This window comes from Zootoca vivipara, chromosome 6 (genome assembly GCF_965207765.1).
Source record: "Zootoca vivipara chromosome 6, rZooViv2.hap1.1, whole genome shotgun sequence".
Classification (NCBI taxonomy): Eukaryota; Metazoa; Chordata; class Lepidosauria; order Squamata; family Lacertidae; genus Zootoca; species Zootoca vivipara.
Window position 1 is genome coordinate 93289450 of NC_142589.1, and position 23769 is coordinate 93313218.

Here is a 23769-nt window from a genome sequence, read left to right on the forward strand (position 1 = left end):
AAAGTCGTGGGTAGCAATCGCCCCCTGCCGTTTGGTTTTCTTTAAATGCTTTGCAACGGGCTAAATATTGGCCTTTGCCACCCATGCACTTCCTCAACTCTCCAAATTATCTGGTATTTTTAAATGGGTTCTCATTTTACAAATAAATAGAGATCCAAATAACAAATGCACATTTGATTTCGACTCCCCCCCCTCCCCTGCCCTTTCCGTGCTTCACTTCATTGTTTACTTTTCTAATTCTAATCTATCCCTATCTTCATTTTCTCGTTCTATATCTCCATAGTTATTACTGTTAACTTTTCAATAGGCTTGCCATAGTTTCCCCAATAATCTACAAAACATTTCCAGTCTGACCTCTTTGAGGTGCAGCATGTCAATAATAACAACAATAACGATAACGATAATAATAAATGAAAATCTGGACACAAAAGTTGTTTAGTTCTTGTATTTTATTTTTTTGTTGCTATATAAAAATAATTTTGAAGGGGAGGAAATGACGTTTCTGAGCTATTTTTATGGAAATCCGCTCCAAATCCATACTTCCGGCGTGGGTTGCCACCCGTCCGGATATCCCCGGGCGTCCAAACCGATGCCGTCCGGGAACCTCCGGACGCGAAGGCTCATCTGCGCATAACTACGGGCAACCCTCGCTTCCTTTGCAGTCCATCCATTCCCCCCACATACAGGAAATCCCGCCTTCCTGGCCGGAAGCAGCCGCTCTAGGACAACGCGCCAAGCGCCCATATCGTGACGGAGGAGGAGGAGGAGGAAGTGCCTCGCGCGCGCCGGCCGCTTGATGCTTTCGGGCCCTTCCGGGCCGCCGTTGCGTCGTCCCGGCGCGGTGACGTCCGCTCGGAGAGGGTGGGGCTTCGCCTCCCCCGTCAGGGAGGAGGAGGGAGGGAGGAGGGGACAAGATGGCGGAGGCTTCGCCGCAGCCGGGACGCTACTTCTGTCACTGCTGCTCGGCCGAGATCGCCCCGCGCTTGCCGGTGAGTCCCGGGGGGCCGTTTCCCATCGCTTCCCCACCCACCCCGGGGCCGGAGGACCCGCCGCTCCGCATCCCCGGGCTGGGAAGGCGGGTAGACTGCGCTGTCAGGGGGAGGCTCCACTACTGGCGAATGGCGCCCGGGCCCTTTTGGGAGGGGGGTGAGTGAGGCGTGTGGGTTTTCTCTCCCCCCCCCCAACCTTGTTATGTATTTGCCTTGTAAAGAAGAGGGGAGGGGTAGCCTGCTCTTTCCCCTGGAGGCTCCACTGCCGGGCGTTGCTTCCTCCCCCTTAGATAAGTCCTTTTAGGGGGAGGGTGTTTTTTCAGGGGTGGGGGATGTTTGCAGTGGAGGGTTTTGCCCATCAAGGTAGGTAGGTAGGTAGCCTTGTCATTTTTTTATTTGGGGGGAGGATAGTGTAGGTTCCCCTCCCTTCCCCCTCCAGGTGCCACTGCAAGGCTGCTTCTCCGGGGGGGGGGGCTTGGGGGAGGTGTTGCCCTCCTCCCATCTCTCCCTTTTTTTGGGGGGGGGGTAGACTGCTCTTCCACCTGGAGGCTCCATTGCCGGGCATTGCTTCCTCCCCCTTATATGCAGGTGAAACTCGGAAAATTAGAATATCGTCGAAAAGTGCATTTATTTCAGTAATGCAACTTATTTTTTATTTTAATTTTAATTTTTACAAATGCTTTCTTTTGGAAATTCCATAGTAACAAAACAAATAGTTACAATACTACAAAAATAAACTAACATAAACATCTCTATTACATTTCATTAATTACATCCCATTCATAATTGACCCGCCTAACGACAAATAATTACAATTGCAACAAATAAAGGTTTGACATATCTTGCTTTGCATGTCATGCATCTATATCCTATATTGGTTTCACCTTTTAAGTTGCGTTACTGAACGAAATGCACTTTTCGACGATATTCTAATTTTCCGAGTTTAACCTGCAAGTCCTTTGCGGGGGGGGGGGGCATGTTTGCAGTGGATAGTTTTGCCCCCTTGCTTTGGTAAACAGGGCTGACTGCCCTTTCACAGGAAGGCGCCACTTGAACGAATTAACTGCGTGCTTTTATAAGCCGGTGAGGTGGGGTGAGCCATGTTCGCAAAAGAGGGTTGCCCATCAAGGGAGTTGTGTTTGCGTGGAGTGTTTTTTTTTGGGGGGTAGGACCAGTAGGAGTGTCTCCCTCCCCTTCAAAAGCATCAGCAGCCTTCTGCCTTTCTAGGGGGTCGACCAGGCATCGGAAACCTCCGGCCCATGGAGGCCATTTATCCGGCCCATGGGCCGCCCGTGAACTGAGCTGCCTGCTCGGCAAGTCCCCCCGCGCGCTGCAGTAAACCGGTGCAGCGCAATGCGGGGACTCGCCGAGCAGCACCGGAAATCGCTTCTGCGCATGTCCGCGGCTGCGCAGAAGCCATTTCTAGTGCTGACTGCCCATTTCCAAAATGTCCGCAGCGCCACCGGAAATGGCTTCTGCGCCTGTGTGGCCCATGTCCGGCCCACGGATGATAGTCTGTGGGAATCCTCCGGCCCACGGGAAGAAAAGGTTGCCGACGCCTGGGGTAGACTGCCCTTTCATAAGGAGGCTCTGCTTAATAAGGGGGTTATAACACCAGGCCAGCTATCGGGAGTCCTGTCTGGCCTACAAGCAGCGCCTGAAAGGAACAAATTCCCCTCGTCACCTGCCAGCAACTCATAACCAGGGATAGACTATGCTGGAACATAGAGGTTCCATTCTGCGTTTGCAGATGAAATCAACCGAGTCAGCATGACTTTGATCTTTCCCTAGGCCTGCTTTCTCTTTCGCTATCTCTTTCTCAGCCTGCCCGCCCATGTGACTTTCCTCAACTGCTGCTTGAATTGAAGAATCCCAGACGTTTTATCGTTTTCTCCCTCTGCCACCCCCCCCCCAAAAACCTGGCAGTTGTACATGGAGCTAGGGCCCTGCCAAAATATATTTATTTTCTCATAATTAGAATGGTAGCTTTGGAAAGGTCCCCGGCGGTTGTCCGCTCCCAAGCCCCTTGCAGCACATTTTATTTATTTTGAAAAAGTCCAGGCGGTTTGATTGAACGCTACCAAAAGTGACCGAGGTTGAATGGGGGAACTCCTCCCCTATGAGGAAAGGCTTTTTGGGTGGGGGCTGAGTTCAGAGAAAATGCTACTGACAGCTTGCAAAACTACACGCTGCAGAGAAAAGTATATCCTCCCCTCCTTCCTCATAACCCTGGAATTCATGTATGTCCAAGGAAGCTGAATGTTGGGAGATTTTTGACAGCTGAAAGGGAACTCCTACTCCAGACAGCACTTAGTTGAACTCCTCCTCAAGAAATCCGGAGGGTGGCAACACAAGAACAGGGCCTTCTCTGCAGTGGCTCGTCATCTGTGGAACACTCACCCCAGGGAAGTTCACCTGGCGCCTTTATTATACACCTTTAGGTGCCAGGCAGAAACATTCCCTTTTAACCAGGCCTTTGGTTGATCTGATTTATATCCTATGCCCTTTAAAATGTGGGTTTTTTGTAGGAGGGGGGCTGTTGTGTTGTTGTTTTTATTTTTATTACGTGTTTTGTGGTTTTTATATCTTGATTTTGTTCCGTGAACTGACCTGAGGGACAGGGTGGTACTGTAGTATATAATAACAAAAACCTATGGAACTCGCTGCCACAGGACCGATCCACATGATGGCTGTGTTCTCCTTTGGAATACCAGTTAGGGGGTGTTGCAGTTTTGCTCAGGCCCTGCTCAGGGGGCTTCCCATTGAGGACATCTGGCTGGCCCCCGCGAGGACAGGAAGCTGGCCTTTTCTGATGTTCATGCATCCAGGGTGATGGGAAACTTAGTCCCCAACTAGAGCTGCCATGTTTCCAAAGAAGCAAAAACCCGGGCGCAAAAATGATTGAGCTTTCATTTTGGCTGAAGCTGTTGAGCTCGTTTTGCAAAATCTCAGAGCTTATTGAACTGGGCTTTCCTGGGCATTTTGAGTGATTTTCTAAAATTTCGCCTGGACGCTTTTTCCGATGAATGAATCCTGAATATGTCCGGGAAGTTCCGGGCGTGTGGCAGCCCTACCTCAACCTGTGTTAGAAATTTGCCAGGCGCGTTTAGCGACCAGTGTTGGCCCGCTTGCGACCGTGTGAAGATCTCGGGGGGCCGGGTTGTTGGGACGGACATTTCCCTCTGACCGACCCCATCCAGCTTTCTTAAGCAGTTAAGTAGAAGAGCTTCTTTTTTAAAAAAAAAAATGTCTGTTATTCCTGTTTCCCTTGCAGCACTCAATTACGTGCTGGAGATAATAGTCTTGTTTAGATTTTGTTTTTCATAAAGGGCATAATTTAACCGCACTGAGAGTACAAGTTGTGACGGGCGTTTCGCCTTAGGCGGGGAAGTCTGGTTGGGCAATAAGGGATTGTCTGGAAGGTGTAGGAGGAGCAATCAAGTTGCGGGGGGAGCCTGGCCTGTTAGCATAAGCCCCCTCCACCTCTCCCTTCCCCAGGACTTAGGTTAGGCTGGGTAGCTGCTCACCTTTGGGTGAGTACAGAACGCTTGCAGGCGAGTAGCTTTGTATTATCATGGGGCAGGGCCCCTTTCCATTGACTTATTTTGTTCCCTAGCTTCTTCATTTGCTTATTTTTAAAAACCTGTTTAAAGATTTAACGATAAATTGGTGGGTGATTGCTTTCAGGCGAAATCAGTGGTAGAAACTCGGCTATACGGTCAGGGCCGTCTTACCTATAGGCGCTAGGGGTGCGGGGCACCTGGGCGCCAGGCTCTCAGGGGCGCCAGGCCAAGAGTCCGGGGCCCAAGAGTTGAGTCCGGGGAAGAGCCCGTCGGTCGGAGTGCCATGCTGGGCTCGTCTGCTCCAGGCGGCTCTGCGCCGTGAGTTCGGGGGCGAGACGTTCAGGCGGCCGGCTGGCTCTGCCCTCCTGCGCACCTGGAACTGGGCAAAGGGGGGGCACTGGGCGGATTTTTGCATCCTGGCGCCACATATGCTTAAGACAGCCCTGTATACCAGGCATGTCCAATAGGTAGATCATGATCTACTGGTAGATCACTGGATGTCTGGTAGATCACTGGTAAATCACTGGCTCCCCTCAGAGAAGTTCAACAACTTTGAGCTGGACCCCTAAAAGGGGGTAGATCACTGCCAGTTTTTAACTCTGTGAGTAGATCACAGTCTCTTGGGAGTTGACCCCTCCTGATGTATACGGTCAAGCCTCGGTTGTTGAACGTAATCCTGTTCAGCTTCCGAAATGTTTCGACAACTGAGGCGCGGTTTCTGGTTGGTCGCAGGAGCTTCCTGCACTCAGCGGAAGCCGCGTCGGGCGTTCAGCTTCCGAAAAACATTTGAAAACCGGAGCGTTTACTTCTGGGTTTTCGGCATTCTGGAGCCAGAACGTTCCGAAACGGAGGTGTTCGGGATCCGAGGATTGACTGTATCAGCCAGGCACCAAACGGATCCTTAAACCAGGGTTACAGTCGCCAAAACGGAATGCCTAGTTGCCATTTTTGAATGCGACTTTTTGGTTCTTCAAACTCCTTCTGACTGTGCAGGTAAAATATAACAAGATAGGCTTCTACAGGATGTGTTGTCGCTGGTGTGTGAAAACAGTCAAGATCCAAGGATTCCCTAGGCATGCATTTTGAGGTGATGATGTCAAGCGGGCATCCTGGTGCCCGGGCGTCTTCACTTGGTAGCCAGTGGCCGATAGGCAGTTGCAAAAGGCGCCTCGATAATTTCAAACACGGGGTGAAATGTAATTTTAGCGCAGTTTCCGTGGCACTGAGAGAAACGCACAAAAACAGCAGAAGCTTTCTCCGGTATTTTGCTGTGGCGTTGAGTGTACAGCTGCCGCTGAAAATTACAGCAGGCAAAACGTGGCTCATTTAGAGCTCATCCGGTTTCAGCAGAAAAGGTACAGCATGCTGAAATACAAAATGCAAAAATGAAAGTAAAAACGGAATAGCAGTAGGAGAGAGAAAATAAAAAGGGCACCCCAGCCAGACGGTTGATATAGCCTGTCGCTGGAGCGGACGGTCTTGAAGAATAGAGATAACACAGTAGGAAAAACAACATCTGCCTTCGCGGAGACCTGCAAACCTTTAAAACACTAGAATGTGCCAGAATGGTGGTTTCCGTACTTCGTAAAACTTCATTCCCAGGCAAAAAAGGTTGGGAGATAAATGCCATAAAGCAGCTATTCTGCTTACCTGCTTTAAGGAAGCTGGAGGGGACAGCTAAATAGAGATCTTCCATGTGGTCACAATTGGACCCGCGTCAGTATGTTAGGGGGTGGCTGGCCTGCGGAGGGAGTGGGACTCGGGCGACCTCCCAGGGTTCTTTGGAGAATGAGGAGGCCTTGCACGAAACGCAGAGGATTCGCCGTATATAGCCTGGTCTGAAATTCTGAAATCGGCACCGCCATGTAGATTTTGAACCGGTTTCAGACGATTTGCCGATACATCGCCCAGCCCTCCACCCCCATCGTTCCAGCTCCAAGGGCCTTCTGGCGGTTCCCCCCCCTGCAAGAAGCGAAGTTACAGGGAACCAGGCAGAGGGCCTTCTTGGTGGTGGCACCCTCCCTTCAGATGTCAAGGAAATAAACAACTATCTGACTTTTAGAAGACGACAGAAGGCAGCCCTGTTTAGGGAAGCTTTTAATGTTTGAAGTTTTATCTTGTTTTTAGTATTCTGTTGGAAGCCGCCAAGAATGGCTGGGGAAACCCAGCCAGATGGGCGGGGTATGAATAATAAATTATTATTAGTGCAGTATTAGTATTATTAGTATTGCTGCCGAAGCATGGATGCTGTAAGCATCAAGGGCAATCCTGTCTTTGCAAGGAAGCTCCTTGCAAAAGGAAGAAGGGTCTCCCCCCTTTAAAGGAACAAGCCTCGGTCACGGCAAATATAAATTCTTAAATCTGGGTTACATCTTGCAAGCGTCCCCTCTTTCTCCGGGTGCGACAGAGTCCCAATTGCAGGCATTTATTGTTGTATTTTTTAAAAAGCTATCTTGCACTGTTTTTCTGTCCTGCAGGACTACATCTGCCCAAGGTGCGAATCTGGCTTTATTGAAGAGTTGCCAGAAGAACCTAGGTAAAGCCCCGTTCTCTGAATCAGGATAAAATGATATTTTGCCGGTTTGCAAGTTTTGGGTCCGGGGCAGGGTTGGGGGCACCCTTTTCGGGCTGAGGGGGGGCACATTTTGGCAGTGGGTGGTGGTCAGACCCCTAGATGGCCACACACACCGCAGGGCCATCCAGTGAAGCTTGCGAGCAAAAGACAGCCTGGAGGGACAAGGAAGAGGAACAATGAGTCCTTAATTAATGCCTCCCCCCCCCCCGTTGTCAAGCACAGACCAATTGTGGATTTAAGGGCACAGGCTCTCCACAAGTCGCTAGTCCACATTAAGGAATCGGCAGCCTTGGCAGAGAGAGAGAGAAACCCAGGCTTGTGCAGAGTTTCTCCTGCCTTAGAGGCGTTTTTGGGGGCGAGTGTCGATGCTTCTTTCCTGCGTGCTTCGGCTTCAGCTTGCTCTTTTACCTCGAAATCTTTTCAGGAACGTTGAAAATGGATCCAACTCTTCGGCATCGACCAGCGAGCAGAGCAGGCACGCGTTTGAGGTGAGGCGCCGCCCCTCCCCCCCCCCGGTGCAGCGACCTGCGGTTCGGAGCCAAAGGTGGCAGGTTGATTCTGCCCCGTCGCTCTTTGCCAGAATTTGTCCATTCGGAAGATGGAGGGAAAGGTTGGAGTTAGGCTGCTTGCAAAATAGCCGCTCGCCTTTGGGCAAGTCGGGGTCGTTTCCAGGCGACTAGCTTTGCCAGGCGGAGATAATCTTTGGTCGGCAGCAGAGGTGGGTGGGCCTCTGCCTGAGGGCAGCGTACCATTCTGGGAGAGGGCGTCCCAGCGGTGGGCGGGGCCAGTGGCAGCGGCAGGCGGAGTTAGAACCTAGCATCTGTACACAAGGCGCCTTCCCACGCCCCTGACCCTCTCTCCCTCCGCTCCAGAACGCCGACCAACACTTATTCACCCTGCCCCAGGGCTACGGGCAGTTCGCCTTTGGGATCATCGACGACACCTTCGAGTTCCCGGCCTTCGGGTCCAACGCTCAGCCCGAGGACAACCGGGAAGCCGAGAACCGGCGCGAGAGGGAGAACCAGTCCCGGCACAGATACGGCACCAGGCAGCCCCGGGCACGATTCACGGCCCGGAGGGCCGCCGGCAGGCACGAAGGGGTCCCCACGCTGGAAGGGTGAGAGGACGCGTCCCCGGGGCCTTTGTGCCATGTTGCATCTCCCGTCCGCCGCGTCTTTATCCCGCTTTTCAAACAGGGTGCGTTGTATTTAGAGGGTTCTGCTGCCCAAAAAGTCTCGGTTTGCCCCCTCGGTTTGCTCACGTCCAGCCCAGGGGGTAACCCTGCCCCAACAGCTTTTTCCTCCTCCTAGCGCCACCTGCTGTCGGTCCTCTTTCCCCCAGGAGGTAACAGGCACATTTATCCGGAGACAGAACGCCGGCCGGGGCTGCAGCAACACACACACAAATTTAAAATGTTTGCGCCGAGCCAGGGTGGATTTCAGTAAGACTTGATTTAAATCGTTATTATTATTTTTTACAGAAAGACTCATTCTTGCTGGTATCATCCTAATATTTACAACCAGATGGAGGTTTCATTTTTGGAATGATAAATTCCCAGAGTAGTTTTTACAGTTCTATCGAAAATTACTGATTTGGTTATACAGTACTGTTAGAAATGCATAGACGGATAATTATGAAATGATTGTGAGGTTTAATAAGTTAACTGTTTATATTTGGACAACTTTGCCGCTGTAGTTTTTTGGAAGGAGAAAAATAATCATTTCGTTAATAACAATTTGAACAGTTTGTTTGACTAAAACAGTAACATTATAAGCATATGTATCCATGTTTGTTAACTCATGTGGTTAAGCTATTTAAAAAAAACCTAGACTGAGTTTTAGCACACATGAAAAACTTAAAACAAATCCTTATTTCCTGATGAGTGGCATTTGGACTATAATGTAACTTAAATAGAAAACTAACTTTAGACAGATTTTTCCACTAAAAGCATTTTATTTTGAAAATCCAATAAAAAAATGGATTTAAATTTTAAAAAACCCATTTTATTTTATTTTATTTTTCTTAATCATTGATTTTTATCCACCCTGTTTGGAGTGGCTCTACCCAGACATATTTTTTTAAAAAAGCTTCAAAAAACACACCAAACCGTTGTAAAATACAGTGGAACCTCAGTTTGCGACCGCCTCCGTTTACGACGAACTCGGAGAGCGACCGCCATGGACCCGGAAGTATTTACATCCGGGTTCCACGCGTGCGGATGCACAGAAGCGTGCCTTCGGCAAGCGACAGATTCAGGGAGCGACTGGCTCCCCGGAACGGATCGTCGCCGTAAGCCGAGGTACCACTGTATTTACTGTACGGGATTCGCCATTAGCTCATCAGCTCCATCTAGTGCCACATTTGTATAATGCACTGAAAACACACTATTTGCACAGCTGTATTGCTGAGTCCACAGGCTGGTTGTAAGCAGCAAGCGAGACTCCCTTGCTACGACGTTTAGACTTTTCCAGTACAGCACAGTGTAAAGATATTCTTTTGAAAAAAATTGCAGGATATGGATCTTTTCCAAATGAGGAAATTAAAATATGTTTAAAAATCCGATTTCTTTTTTTAAAAAAACCACTGATTTTTATCCACCCTGGTCTGAATCCTTCTGACTGATCACAGAACCGTAGAGGCACGATGGTTAGGAGCGGTGCTGGGGAGTCCCAAAGCGTCGAGGAGCGGTGTTCGCGAGTTTTCCTCTTTCTCCCGGCAGTCGGGTCACTTTTCCTTCTTTCCACCTCCCTCCCCCTTTGTGCAGAATCATCCAGCAGCTGGTCAACGGCATCATCGCCCCCACCACGATACCGAACCTCGGAGTGGGGCCTTGGTGAGTTCACGACGCCCCCCACCCCACCCCGTTCTTTTTTTAGAGGCCTTCTGGTCCCGGCGGCAATCTTAACCCTCCCTCTCTGCTTCTCTCTCTCCCCCCCCCTCCCAAATTTATTGTTACGTTCCTGAAGGGGAGTCTTGCATTCGAATCCGATGGACTATGCGTGGGGAGCCAACGGCTTGGACGCCATTATCACCCAGGTAAAACCTCTCTGTGCCATTTCAGGGGAAACTTGCCTTTGTTCATTTCTTTCGAAATCTGCGCCGCTTCCGTCTTCTCTTCTGCGGAGAGGGGTTTGGCCCACCTGTCCGTGTGCCCCCCCCAAAAAAAATTTAGCTAGGCCACCAAAAAGCACAGGTTAAATAAAGTTACAGAAGCACGCTACCATTGAATCCCAGCTGCTCAGGAAAGGCTGGTAGCCATAGACTGCAAGACTTCAAGGACCGTCTCTGTCCGTATGAACTGACCTGGACCCCTAAACCAGATGGCTGGGGGGGTCACACTTCCCCTGAAGGAGCAGGTCCGTAGCTTGGGGGTCCTCCTGAATACTTTGCTGTCGCTCAAAGCTCAGGTGGCCTCAGTGGCCCGGAGTGACTTCCATCAGCTTTGGCTGGTGGCCCAGCTACGCCCCTATCTGGACAGGGATGGCCTAACTCCTGTTGTCTATGCTCTGGTAACCTCAAGGTTAGATTACTGCAGTGCGTTCTACATAGGGCTGCCTCTGGAGACTGTTCGGAAGCTTCAGCCAGTGCAGAATTCAGCGGCCAGGTTGCTCACCGGACGGCAAGACGGTTTGAGAGGATCTTGCACCGATCCTGGTCCCACTGCACTGGCTACTGATCAGTTTCCGGGCCCAATTCAAAGTGCTGGTTCTGACCCATAAAGCCTTAAACAGCTCAGGACCGCAAGACCTCAAGGACCGCCTCTTTCCATATGAACCTACCCGGACCCTGAGATCATCTTCTGAGGCCCTCCTTTGTGTGCCTTCTCCTCAAGACGTCCAGAGGGTGGCAACATGAGAACAGGGACTTTTCTGCAGTGGGATGCTCTCCCCAGGGTGTCTCACCCAGAGCCTTCATTAGATGCCAGGCAAAAACATTCCTCTTCCACTAGGTCTTCGGCTGATTGACACCTTACCGTATATTCTGGCGTATAAGACGACTTTTGAACCCAGGAAAATCTTTTCAAAAGTTGGGGGTCGTCTTATAAGCCGGGTATAAGATTCTGCGGTCGCCGCATACGGTGGGGGGAGCTCAAAAACGGCCGCATCCGCATCCCTGCCATATGCAGCAACCGTGTAAGCGAGAGGGGACGCGGCGCGGGGCTTTCCTTCCTCCTCCCTGCAGGGAAAGCAGCAGCAGCTTACTCGCGTGCAAGCAGGCACTGCTTTCTTTAGCGGGGCATTCCTCCCTCCAGGGAAAGAAAGCAGGAGCAGCTTACTCGCATGTAAGCGGCTGCCGCTTGCTTTCCGTGCAGGAAGAGGGGACACACGGGGCTTTCCTCCCTGCAGGGAAAGAATGCAGCAGCCGCTTACTAGCATGTAAGCAGCTACGGCTTTCTTTCAGTCCAGGGAGAGGGGATGCACGGGGCTTTTCTCCCTCACGGAGCTTTCCTCCCTCCTCCCTCGCGGAGCTTTCCAGCTTTCCTCCCTCCTCCGTGCAGGGAAAGAAAGCGGCACCCGTTTACGCGCGTGTAAGCAACTGCCGCTTTATTTCCCTGCAGGAAGAGGGGAAAGAAAAGCACGGAAAGAAAGTGTGCACAAAAGGAAAGCAGCTTCTTTCTTTCTCCCCCCCCCCCACTCGCCTCGGTGCCTGGAACAATAGAGTGCGAGTGGAGCCAGCTCTGGGCTGCACTCCCTCCCCTTCTCCCTCTCTCCACCTCTCCTCCCCTCCCTCCGAATGAAATCTACCTTAGCATGCCTGCAAGTAAGTGCATTTAAACATCTGTGCATTTAAGCACTGTTGTCTCTCTTTTGGCTTCATTTACTGGTATTTAAAAAGCGGGGAGAGGAAGAGATACAGAAAATTTTTATTTGGTGTGTGTTGGAAGTTTGGGATAAACTCTATATTTTGACTGGAAAAGTAGGGAGTCGTCTTATACGCCCAGTCGCCTTATACGCCGGAATATACGGTATATCCTTTTAAATGTGTTTCTGGGAGTGGGAAATGATTGCTTTGTTCCTGTTCTTATTTTTTTTTATTACGTATTTTGTGTTTTTTTATGTTGTAGGTTTGCTATTAGGGAGTAATAATTAGAGGTTACAGGGAACCAGTCAGAGGGTCTTTTTGGTAGTCGCACCCTGTGGAACGCCCTCCCAGCAGATGTCAAGGAGATAAAGAGCTATATGATTTTTAAAAGACATCTGAAGGCAGCCTTGTTCAGGGAAGTTTTTAGTGCGTGATGTTGTATTGTATTTTGGTTTTTGTTGTTGGGAGCTACCCAGAGTGACCCAGTCAGATGGGCAGCGTATAAATAAACAAATGATTACGATGATCATGGCTATTTAGATTTGTATCCCACCATTTATCATAAGATCTCATGCCGGTTCACAGGATTAAAAGAACTAAATCGAAACAGCAAAACTGTATTAAAAAAACAAAAAAAACCTTCCCACAGAAACATTTAAAAGCCTGTAGAATATTAATCAGCCAAAGGCCTGGTAAAAGAGGAACATTTTCACCTGGTGCCTAAAAATAAGGTAAAAAGGTCAAGGACCCCTGGACGGTTAAGTCCAGGCAAAGGCGACTATGGGGATGCAGTGCTCATCTCGCTTTCGGGCCGAGGGAGACGGCGTTTGTCCACAGACAGCTTTCCAGGTCATGTGGCCAGCAGGACTAAACCGCTTCTGGCGCAATGGGACACCGTGACGGAAACCAGAGCGCACGGAAACGCCGTTTACCTTCCCATCACCTACCCTATTTATCCACTTGCGCTGGCGTGCTTTCGAACTGCTAGGTGGGCAGGAGCTGGGACATAGCAATGGGAGCTCACCCCGTCGCGGGGATTCGAACCTCCAACCTTCCTATCGGCAAGCCCAGGAGGCTCAGTGGTTTAGACCACAGCGCCACCTGCGTCCCGCCTAAAAATATATAATGAAGGCGTCAGGTGAACTTCCCTGGGGAGAGCATTCCATAGATTGGGAGCCACTGCAGAAAAGGCCCTGTTCTTGTGTTGCTACCCTGTAGACCTCTTGTGGAAGTAGCACATGAAGAAGGGCCTCGGATGATGGTCGCAGGGTCCAGGTAGGTTCACCTGGATAGAGACGTCCTTCAGGTATTGCCGTTTAATTTTACATTGTGAATCTCCTTGAGACCTACAGATTAAGGGTGGTATACAAATTTAATCGATCATGATGATGATGATGATGATAATAATAATAATAATAATAATAATAATAATAATAATAATAATAATAATGGGCTTTCCCTGCTTGTGGGTTTCCTGGTTGCCTGCTATGGGAACCCAGATGTGTGTGCCTTGTATAAATTCAGTAAATCAGTGGTTTTCAACCCGGGTGCCGTGGCACCCTGGGGTGCCTTGAACGTTGGTCAGGGGTGCCGTGTGCAACCCTGGCCTCCGTCCCTCTTTCCTTCCCTCCCTCCTCTGATGCCCTCTGGCATCTCTGCCTCCCAAAGGCTGGCACAGCTGTTGGTTGCAGCAGCCCTGGCTACAAGCTGCCCAGGCGAACGGTGCCTCTGGGGCTGGCCAGGGGGTGCTGGGTGCCAGGAGCTGGGGCGGCCTCGGAGTAAGCAAGCAAGCGGGCGAGGGAGCCCAGCCGGCCAGTCCACAAGCCCTTGCTGTTGGGAATGGGCAGACAAATCCTAGGCCCCTGTGGGGCAGTGTGAGCAAGCACCTCTCTTTGGGGTGGGTGGGGGGCAGCTCAGAGACCAGTGCCTGACCGGAGGATGCCCAAGGAGAAGGGAGAGGAGCCTGGGGGAACATTCCACAAGGGAGAGTGTTCGAAAAAGGGGTGAGGGGCTGCCAGCTTTGCAGGCAAGGGGGGAATATAACTGGGCTCCTGAGCCCCACAGGGGTGCCACAGACAAATGTAGTTCAAGGCAGCTGTGGACGGAAAACCTCTGCAGTAAATACAGTGGTACCTCGACTTACGAATTTGATGCGTTCCGAACGCACATTCGTAAATAAAAAAAAAAAATTTAAGTCGAATCCCATAGGAATGCATTGGGAGAAAAAAATCGTAAGTCGACCCTATCTAAAAATCCGTAAGTCGAAAAAATCCTATCTAACCTGCATCCAAGATGGCAGACGGAGCTCCGTTCCTAAGTAGAAACATTTGTAAGTAGAGTTATTCATAAGTCGAGTTATTCATAAAATAAATGTGGACACAGCAGAACTGCTATGAAGTAGTTTATAACAGAAGGTTGGGAGGAGGAAGAGCTTTGAGCTGATTAAACATGCCTGATCACAGAAACAGCCTCGGCCCAGTATACCTGAAGGAGCGTCTCCTTCCCCATCGTCCAGCACAGACACTGAGGTCCAGCTCTGAGGGCCTTCTGGCGGTTTCCTCTCTGTGAGAAGTGAGGCTACAGGGAACCAGGCAGAGGGCCTTCTTGGTGGTGGCGCCCACCCTGTGGAACGCCCTCCCATCAGATGTCAAGGAGATAAACAACTACCTAACTTTTAGAAGACATCTGAAGGCAGCCCTGTTTAGGGAAGCTTTTAATGTTGGGTTTTTTTATCGTCTTTTTAATATTCTGTTGGGAGCTGCCCAGAGTGGCTGGGAGGCATAGCTGCCAAGTTATCCCTTTTTTACAGGGATTTCCCCTTATGCTGAATAGGCTTCCTCGCGAGAAAAGGGAAAACTTGGCAGCTATGCTGGGAGGCCCAGCCAGATGGGTGGGGTACAAGTAATAAACTATTATTGTTGTTATCTGGAATCCCACCCCTTCACAACAAGGTGAGGACTCGAAGCATCTCGGGGCTTCTGTCTCACACTCTCCCGCATCCCTGTTCTCTTCCAGCTTCTGAATCAGTTTGAGAACACAGGGCCTCCTCCGGCAGACAAGGAGAAAATCCAGGCGCTCCCCACGATCCACATAACAGAGGAACACGTTGGTGAGTCTCTCTTTTGCAATTCTTTTCTCCTCTCACTCCCCCGCCAAAAAAATATACATCTCATGGCATCGCTTTTTTTATACTTGATACCTATTAGGTCCATAAATGACCCTATAGCATATATTCAGCACAAAAAACTGTGACAATTTGTTGTGGACAAAGGACAGCTGGACCTATAAAGGGCCCCACCAAACCTAAATCCGGCCCTGGATGCGATCATACCATATATAACTCCAGTTAAATTTAAGAAAATTCATGGTAGGGGTCAGAGAGTGTTTCACTTGACTGTTGGAAGTTCTGGGGGAACGGAGCTGTAAATATTTTTTAAGGATCCTGTCAAGGCTGTTGTGACTACACCTGAGTAACGACCTTCCACATGCTTGTCTTTCAAAAGTCTTCATTAGTGCACATTATTTACAGTGTAGCGAGCTGTTGGTTTCATGTCTCCTCATTCCGAGTCAGAATCCGGCACTGCCCCTTTTCGCGATTTGGACCAACATAAAAGCCTCGGGACAGTGAATCTCCTCCCTTTTCTCCTCCTCCTCAATTCCGGTGTTGGGGGGAAGGGTCTGTGGTCTGCCTGATTCCTCTCCTCTCTCTCCCTCTCTTCCTACCTGTGGAGCAGGGGCTCTTGGATGTTGCCAGAGGTCTGGCACTCCCTTTCCATCTCCTGACTTTCCTCATCCGCCCCTTCGCTTTCATGACTGCTTGGAGATGGGCTGCTTCTGATGAGGGGGGAGCGGCAGTTCTCTATAAGCCCTTCCCCTTACAGATCCCAAACCTCCCAGCCCACGTGGAAGAAAAAGTGTGCCCACAACCGCACAAAACATCATTGCTTCTTTCCCCAGGTTTTCCGCCCTCCCCCTTTTTTAATTTCTTTGTTTATTTATTGCAACACGGGCCAGTAAATCAACCCAGGTTTCTTGTTTTGCAACCGCAGGTTCTGCTCTGGAGTGCCCCGTCTGTAAGGAAGATTACGAAGCCGGCGAAAGCGTGCGGCAGCTGCCCTGTAACCACTTGTTCCACGACGGCTGCATAGTTCCATGGCTGGAACAGGTGAGCCGCAAAGAGAGAGAGAGTTTCAATACAGTGGCACCTTGGCTCTCAAACTTAATCCGTTCCGGAAATTCCGTTCCAAAACCAAAGCGTTCCAAAACCAAGGCCCGCTTCTTTCCCATAGAAAGGAATGCAAAACGGATTAATCCGTTCTGGGCCTTCAAAAGCCAACCCCTAAAACAGCAGTTTTACATGAATTTTACTATCTAACGAGACCATTGATCCATAAAACAAAAGCAATAATCAATGCACTGTAAAGGTAAAGGTAAGGGGACCCCTGACCATTAGGTCCAGTCGTGACCGACTCTGGGGTTGCGCGCTCATCTCGCATTATTGGCCGAAGGAGCCAGCGTACAGCTTCCTGGTCATGTGGCCAGCATGACAAAGCCGCTTCTGTTGAACCGGAGCAGCACACGGAATTGCCGTTTACCTTCCCGCTGTAGCGGTACCTATTCATCTACTTGCACTTTGACGTGCTTTCGAACTGCTAGGTTGGCAGGAGCTGGGACCAAGCAACGGGAGCTCACCCCGTCACAGGGATTCGAACCGCCGGCCTTCTGATCAGCAAGCCCTAGGCACAGTGGTTTAACACACAGCGCCACCTGGGTACAGTACTATAAAATAAATAGTACTTAGTACATTTATAAAATAAAATAATATGCACTGTACTATAAAATAAATAAGGCAGTATTTTGGATTATAAAAATTAAAACTAATTCCCCCCCCGTACCTGCACTGATGATAGTCATTGTTTGCATGGGGGGGGGTGTTTACCCATTTCCACAGCCGCACAACCGATCAATCAGTAGCTGAACTGGGTCCACACAGTCACAAAACCAAATGAACCGAAAAAGCCTCAAAAACAAAAAACGCAAAATAAACAGCAAAAACAAAAGTGCCCAACTTGATCCTTTCCGGAAGTCTGTTTGACTTCTGAAATGTTCGGAAACCAAGGCGTGGCTTCTGATTGGTGCAGTCGCCCCGGAAACAATAGCCGACAGCCGCGTCAGACGTTCGGCTTTCGAAAAACGGACCACTCACTTCCAGGTTTTCAGCGTTTGGGAACCAAGGCGTTTGAGATCCAAGGTAGCACTGTAACATGAGGGCAAGGGAGAGGGAGCTGCTTTGTCCAGGTTGATCAAAGATCCACGGGGTTGAAGACTGAATCAGATAAGTGCTGGAGATGCAAAAAAAAAAAAAAACCAAAAACAGTGTCCTTTTTAGTTACAGGTAGGTGGCCGTGTTGGTCTGAGTCGAAGCAAAATAAAAAAAATTCCTTCAGTAGCACCTTAAAGACCAACTAAGTTTTTATTTTGGTATGAGCTTTCGTGCGCATGCACACTTCGTCAGATACACTGAAACAGAATCCACCAGACCCTTATGTATATTCAGAGGGTGGGGGGTGGGGGTGATGGGAATGGGTGATGGGCTGATGGGAGTGGTAAACCTGTAGGTGGCTGTTGATGACTGCAATGGTCCTGGGGGGGGGGAGCAAGGGCTGAGGCGCTGAAGAAAGCTTGATCATGCATAATGAGATAAGAATCCAATGTCATTATGCATGATCAAGCTTTCTTCAGCGCCTCAGCCCTTGCTTTTCCCCCCCAGGACCAATTGCAGTCATCAACACTCATTAACAGCCACCTACAGGTTTACCACTCCCATCAGCCCATCACCCATTCCCATCACCCCCACCCTCTGAATATACATAAGGGTCTGGTGGATTCTGTTTCAGTGTATCTGACGAAGTGTGCATGCGCACGAAAGCTTATACCAAAATAAAAACTTAGTTGGTCTTTAAGGTGCTACTGAAGGAATTTTTATATATTTTTTAGAGTCCTTTTTGTTGGGGATAATTCAGAATGGAATTCCCAGGTGTCAATAAAAGGTCATTTATGTAACGGAACAACTGCGGCCCGTGTTTTGTTAGCCCCCAAATGGAAAACGAGTGAGGTCCCAACCGAAGAAGAATGGCAACTTAAGGTGATGGAATGTACGCAGCTTGCAGATCTAACTTATAGAATAAAAGAACAAGAAGATACATTTAGAGAATGGTTTCGTTTTTGTAAAATAAGCAGGGATATATGATACGCAAAATGAACCATGGAAAGAAGAAGGAGGGCAGTCGTTGACATTTTAAGGATGTTAAAATGAGCATAGTGGAACCTTGGTTGTCGAACGTAATCCATTCTGGAAGACCAGAACTTCTGAAACGTTTGATAACCAAGGCGCAAATTTTAAATTTTAAAACAGAAAAATTAATAAGGAAAAAATACTACATATAGAACAAGCCTTGCTTGAAGCACAGCCAGCATGGCTTCCGCAAGGCCAAGCCCTGCCTCACGAACCTGTTGGGAGTTTTTCAAGGGCGCCAACTGACATTTAGAGAGAGGTGATCTGATTGATCTTTCGGGACGCTCTTGACAAAGTCAAGTGGCAGTGTTAGAAATTAGACTGGGCGTGGAGAACAGGAAGGGACGGCACACCTCAGTTTCTCCTTTTGCCGTTTTCGTTCCAGCACGACACCTGCCCCGTGTGCCGGAAGAGCCTCAGCGGACAGAACACAGCCACGAACCCCCCGGGACTCTCGGCGATGAACTTCGCCTCCTCGTCTTCCTCCTCCTCCTCCTCCTCCTCTAGCTCGCCGAGTAACGAGAACGCGGCGAACAACTCGTGAGAACAGAACGGCGGGGCGGGAGTTTGGGCGGGGGGGTGGGGTTGGAAGACGGAAAAACAAAAACAAAACACACCTTTCGAACGCAAGCAAAAAAAGAAACAAAAATGTCGCTGCTCTCGCGCCCTTTTCTGATGTCGCCTAGCCCCCTTCCTCTCCCCACCTGGCGAAACAGGGGGGCGGGGCGGGTGTCTGTGGAGGGGTGGGGATGGGAGAGGAAATGCCCCTCCCAGCCCTGGGACAGAGCAAAGGGGGCAGGGTTGTGGGGCAGGGGAGGCAGAACGGGACACCCCCCCCAAAACACGTTTCCCCCGTGAGCCGCAATGACACCGAGGTCCTCTTCTCTTCTTCACACACACACAAACACACCCCGTCTCTTCGCCCCCGCAAGGGTGTTTTTGGGTGCTCTCAGATTTTGTTTTCTCGAGGGTGGGTGTGGGGGTTCGAGGGAAGCCCACCCTTTTTAAAAAACGCGGACTCTCTGAGGAAAAACCCGGCAAAGGAACATGAAAGCACTGAAGTGAGAGTTTTTGGGGTTTTCTCTCTCTCTTTTTTTTTTTTTAGCGGGGCGTTCGGAAATCATTTCTGTTGGTAGGTTTTTTTTAAAAAAAAAGCATTTTGACCATCTTTTTTGGGGGGGGGTCTCTTTTCAGTTCTTTAAGCCTTTTGATGTTCCCTCTTCCCTCCTGTCCCAACCGCGCCCCCCCCCCCACCCCAATGGATTTTTCTACTTTCTACTTTCTGGAGAAAGCCAGCCAGCTAAGGAAGCGTTCTTTTGGGGGGGGCAGGTTGTGTGCGGAGAGCGTACCCTAACGACCGGACCCACATTTTCAGACTCGTTAGTTTCCTCTCCCCCCTCCCTCCCCTGTTTTAACATCACCCTTTTTTTCTTTTTCTTTTTTTCTTTTTTTGGGCAGTCCGGCATTGAGAAAGGGGTTTTTATAATGTTAAATTATTACTGCTGTTGAAATAAACGGACATTTCAGCTCGGATTCTGTACACGCATGTTTGGGTTCACCCTGCATCTTCAAGTATAAATGCCTGATTTGACACGGTGGCCTAATTTTATCGCCTTCTTGGGAACAACCCCTGGTTGGTAGAGCGCGAGACTCTTAATTTTGGGGGCGTGGGTCCGAGCCCCACGTTGGGCGAAAGATTCCTGCGTTGCAGGGCATTCGTGGTCCCTTCCAACACTATGATCTATGAAATTGTCCTGGAATGGAAAAGCAGGCCTCAGATCTAAGTCGGGGGTGGCCAGCTTGGCATCTTCTTGACTTCCAAAGCCCCATCACCCGGCTGTCATACATGCATGCTGGCAACAGTAGAAATGTCCCTGGTCTTAGGAGAAGCATTTTTTTCTTCCGGAGGGAATGCCTCTACAGGGGGTACCTTGGTTCTCAAACTTAATCTGTTCCGGAAGTCCGTTCCAAAACCAAAGCGTTCCAAAACCAAGGCACCCCTTTCCAATGGAAAGTAATGCAAAACGGAATTAATCCATTCCAGGCTTTTAAAAACAACTCCTAAAACAGCGTTTTAACATGAATGTTACTATCTAACAAGACCGTTGATCCATAAAATGAAAGCAATAATCATTGTAAAGGTAAAGGTACCCCTGACCGTTATTATAATAAAAGTTATTATAAATAAAATAAAATGCAATAAATAAGAAGGAAGAAAGAAAGAAAGAAAGAAAGAAAGAAAGAATATATACGGTATATTCTTTCTTATTTATAGCATTTTATTTTATTTATAATAAAGGTAAAGGTAAAGGGACCCCTAACCATTAGGTCCAGTCGCGGACGACTCTGGGGTTGCGGCGCTCATCTCGCATTATTGGCCGAGGGAGCCGGCGTACAGCTTCCGGGTCATGTGGCCAGCATGGCTAAGGCGCTTCTGGTGAACCAGAGCAGCGCACGGAAACGCCCTTTACCTTCCTGCTGGAGCAGTACCTATTTATCTATTTGCACTTTCGATGTGCTTTCGAACTGATAGGTGGGCAGGAGCTGGGACCAAGCAACGGGACCTCACCCGTCATGGGGATTCGAACCACCAACCTTCTGATCGGCAAAAATAATGTGCTGTACTACAAAATAAGTAAGACAGCACAGTGGCACCTCGGTTTAAGAACCGTCCGTTTAAGAACGATTTGGTTTACAAACTCCGCAAAACTGGAAATAGTGTCTTGGTTTGAAAACTTTACCTCGGTCTACGAACGGAAGCCGAACGTTGGAAGGGCACCGGCGGCAGAAGGCCTCATTAGGGAAAGCGCGCCTTGGTTTAAGAAAGGTTTTGGTTTTAAGAATGGACTTCCAAAATGGATTAAGTTTGTAAACAAAGGTACCACTGTATTGTAGATGAAAAAAATTAAAACTATTTTTTTTTCTTACCTGAACTGATGATAGTCATTGTTTGGATGGGGGCTTTTATCCATTTCTGCAGTCACACAATCTATCAATCTGTAGCTGAACTGGTTTCCACACAGTCACAAAAACAAATAAACTGAAAAGGCCTCAAAAACGACAGCGCACAATAAATAGCAAAAACAAAAGTGTCAAACTTAATCCGTTCTGGAAGTCCGCTTGACTTCAGAAATGTTTGGAAACCAAGGCGCCGCTTCTGATTGGTGCAGGCGCCCCGGAAACAATAGCTGACAGCCGTGTCGGACGTTTGGCTTCCGACAAACGTCCGAAAACCGGAACACTCGCTTCCGGGTTTTCGGTGTTTGAGTACCAAGGCGTTTGAGAACCAAGGTACCACTGTATATAGAACTTCCCAAAGACCAGGCATAAAAATAAGACATGTCCCATGTCTTTAAATGCAGCTTTTGCATATTGCATGCAATATCATATTCAAATGCAATAACAGGGTGCCTGAAAGCCAAAGTTCCGTCCAAACATTCCTTCATTCGATAAAGAGAAGTACAGTGGTGCCTCGCAAGACAAATTTAATTCGTTCTGTGAGTCAATTCGTTTTGCAAAAAAATCGTCTTGCGAATCCCATAGGAATGCATTGAATTTTTTTTAAAAAAATTCCCTATAGGAACACATTAATTGAATTTTGATGCATTCCTATGGGAAACCGCGATTCGCTAGACGATTTTTTCACAAAACGAATTTGTCTTGCGAGGCAACCTCCGATTGCAAAACCCATTCGTCTAGCGAAAAATTCGTCTAGCAGGGCATTCGTCTAGCGAGGTACCATTGTATACAAAGTATACATACTAAAGGATAATCCGCAGGCGGGGGTGGGGGTGGGGAGCTGGGAGTATTGTTGCTTTGCTCTCAGTCGCTCAAACCACAATTGTAGAGGTTCTCTACACTAAATCTGGGTATTGCAAACATAATATGCAAAAGCTGTATTTAAAGAAATGGAGACACTTGGTGGAATATAAATGCCTAGGTTTTTTATCTGAAGAAGTGTGCATGCACATGAAAGCTCATACCAATGACAAACTTAGTTGGTCTCTAAGGTGCTGCTGGGAGGGATTTTTTTATTTTGTTTCGACTACGTCAGACCAACACGGCTACCTACCTGTAACTAGGTTTTTTATATTTGGTCTTTGGGAAGTTTTTTATAGTTGTATACAGGGTTGTGTGAGCCAAGTTTCTGTATTTCTTTGTATTCCCTTTGTGTTGTATTTTGCTTATTTGGTTGGGGAGTCCAGTGACAGGAGAGATATTGTCTTCCCCAAACTGAGGCAATCTCCCATCTCTTGCAAGCAGCAGGGGAGCGCTCTCTCTCTCTCTCTCTCTCGGCAGTGATATGGGGGGTGGGAATATCTGTGGGCCCCTCCAGGGGTTCCTAAACACTCAGCGATCCCATCAACCCTATGGTAGGGTTGCCATATTCCAAGAAGTCAAAATAGGGACACAAAAAAGCTTTTGGTGCAGAGGGAATCCCAAAAAAAGTTATTGAGCATTCACGCCACCCCCCACCCCCCGATGCAAAGAGTGATACCCAAACACACGCTTCCTGGTTCTGTTAGCAAAAACCCGAGTCGCTGTGCCGATTTTTCCAAATTCCGCTCCCTGGATGCTATTTTCACCGTTTGAATCCCGGGAAATTCCGGACGTATGGCAGCCCTCCCCTATGGGAGATGGAGCCAGCTTCCTCTTCCTCCTCCCCCACTTCAGAGGGGAGGGCTGGAACCAACAAAAACCGATATATCACAATGTCCGAAATATGTAAAGGAATCGGCTGGCTTCACGGTTTTCCCTGCCTTGTGATTTTTGCCAGGGCCTGCTCTCGCGATTCAATGCCCCATGCAAGAGGCTGGGGGGGGGGGCGGGAGCTGAGCCGGTGAAGTTAACCAGGGTTGCAGGAATCAAGAGAAGCATTGGCTGGCTTCAGAGGTTTCTCTCTCCCCCCCCCCATTGTGATTTTTGCATAGCGCACAAATGCAATTTTGCAATACAGTCAAACCTTGGTTGTCGAACGTATTCCGTTCCAGAAGCCCGTTCAGAACCAAGGCGCAGCTTTCGATTGGTTGCAAGAGCTTCCTGCCCTCAATCGGAAGCCACGTCGGACGTTCAGCTTCCGAAAAACGCTCGAAAACTGGAGCATTTACTTCTGGGTTTTCAGCATTCAGGAGCTGAAACATTTCCAAAAAGGAAGCGTTCGGGAGCCGGAGTTCAACTATGTTGCCAGGTTGGAAACTACGAAACCACAATACGGACTTCGAACCGGTGCTGGACGATATATCGCCCGGCCCTCTTACCTCCTTCGTGGGAGGTTTTTAAACAAAGGTTGGGTGATCCTGCCTTAGGCTGTCCGTCCAAAGCAAGCATTTCCAAGTCTTGTAACACCTCCAAAACATTCTGGTGGACCTGCAAGGACAGGGTCTGGCTAGAAACAAGAATTGCTTCCGAAATCGGTGACGAAGGTGAAGCCAACAAGCCGCCTGGGGTTTTTCATTCCGGCATCGAACGCCGGTGTGTCTTTATTTTTTGTACAAAAATAATAAATAACCCTCTCCCACCCAAAAGTTGTTGGTTTTTTTAAAT

At 49.0% G+C, this 23769-nt stretch overlaps 1 protein-coding gene across 2 annotated transcripts; it reads left to right on the forward strand.

Annotated features, from left to right (window-relative positions):
* Nucleotides 1-883: 883 nt before the first annotated feature.
* RNF126 (ring finger protein 126) lies at nt 884-19822 on the forward strand. 2 transcript variants are annotated; one of them, XM_035120331.3, is made up of 9 exons: nt 884-989; nt 7030-7088; nt 7552-7615; nt 8000-8244; nt 9892-9960; nt 10094-10163; nt 14946-15039; nt 15980-16095; nt 18611-19822. In XM_035120331.3, exons 1-9 carry the CDS (start codon nt 915-917, stop codon nt 18767-18769), a joined length of 951 nt encoding a protein of 316 aa, XP_034976222.1. In that variant the 5' UTR covers nt 884-914; the 3' UTR covers nt 18770-19822. The 2 variants fall into 2 exon arrangements, with proteins under 2 accessions (XP_034976222.1, XP_088529198.1); XM_088673072.1 differs by having other exon boundaries at nt 8033-8244.
* Nucleotides 19823-23769: the final 3947 nt, after the last annotated feature.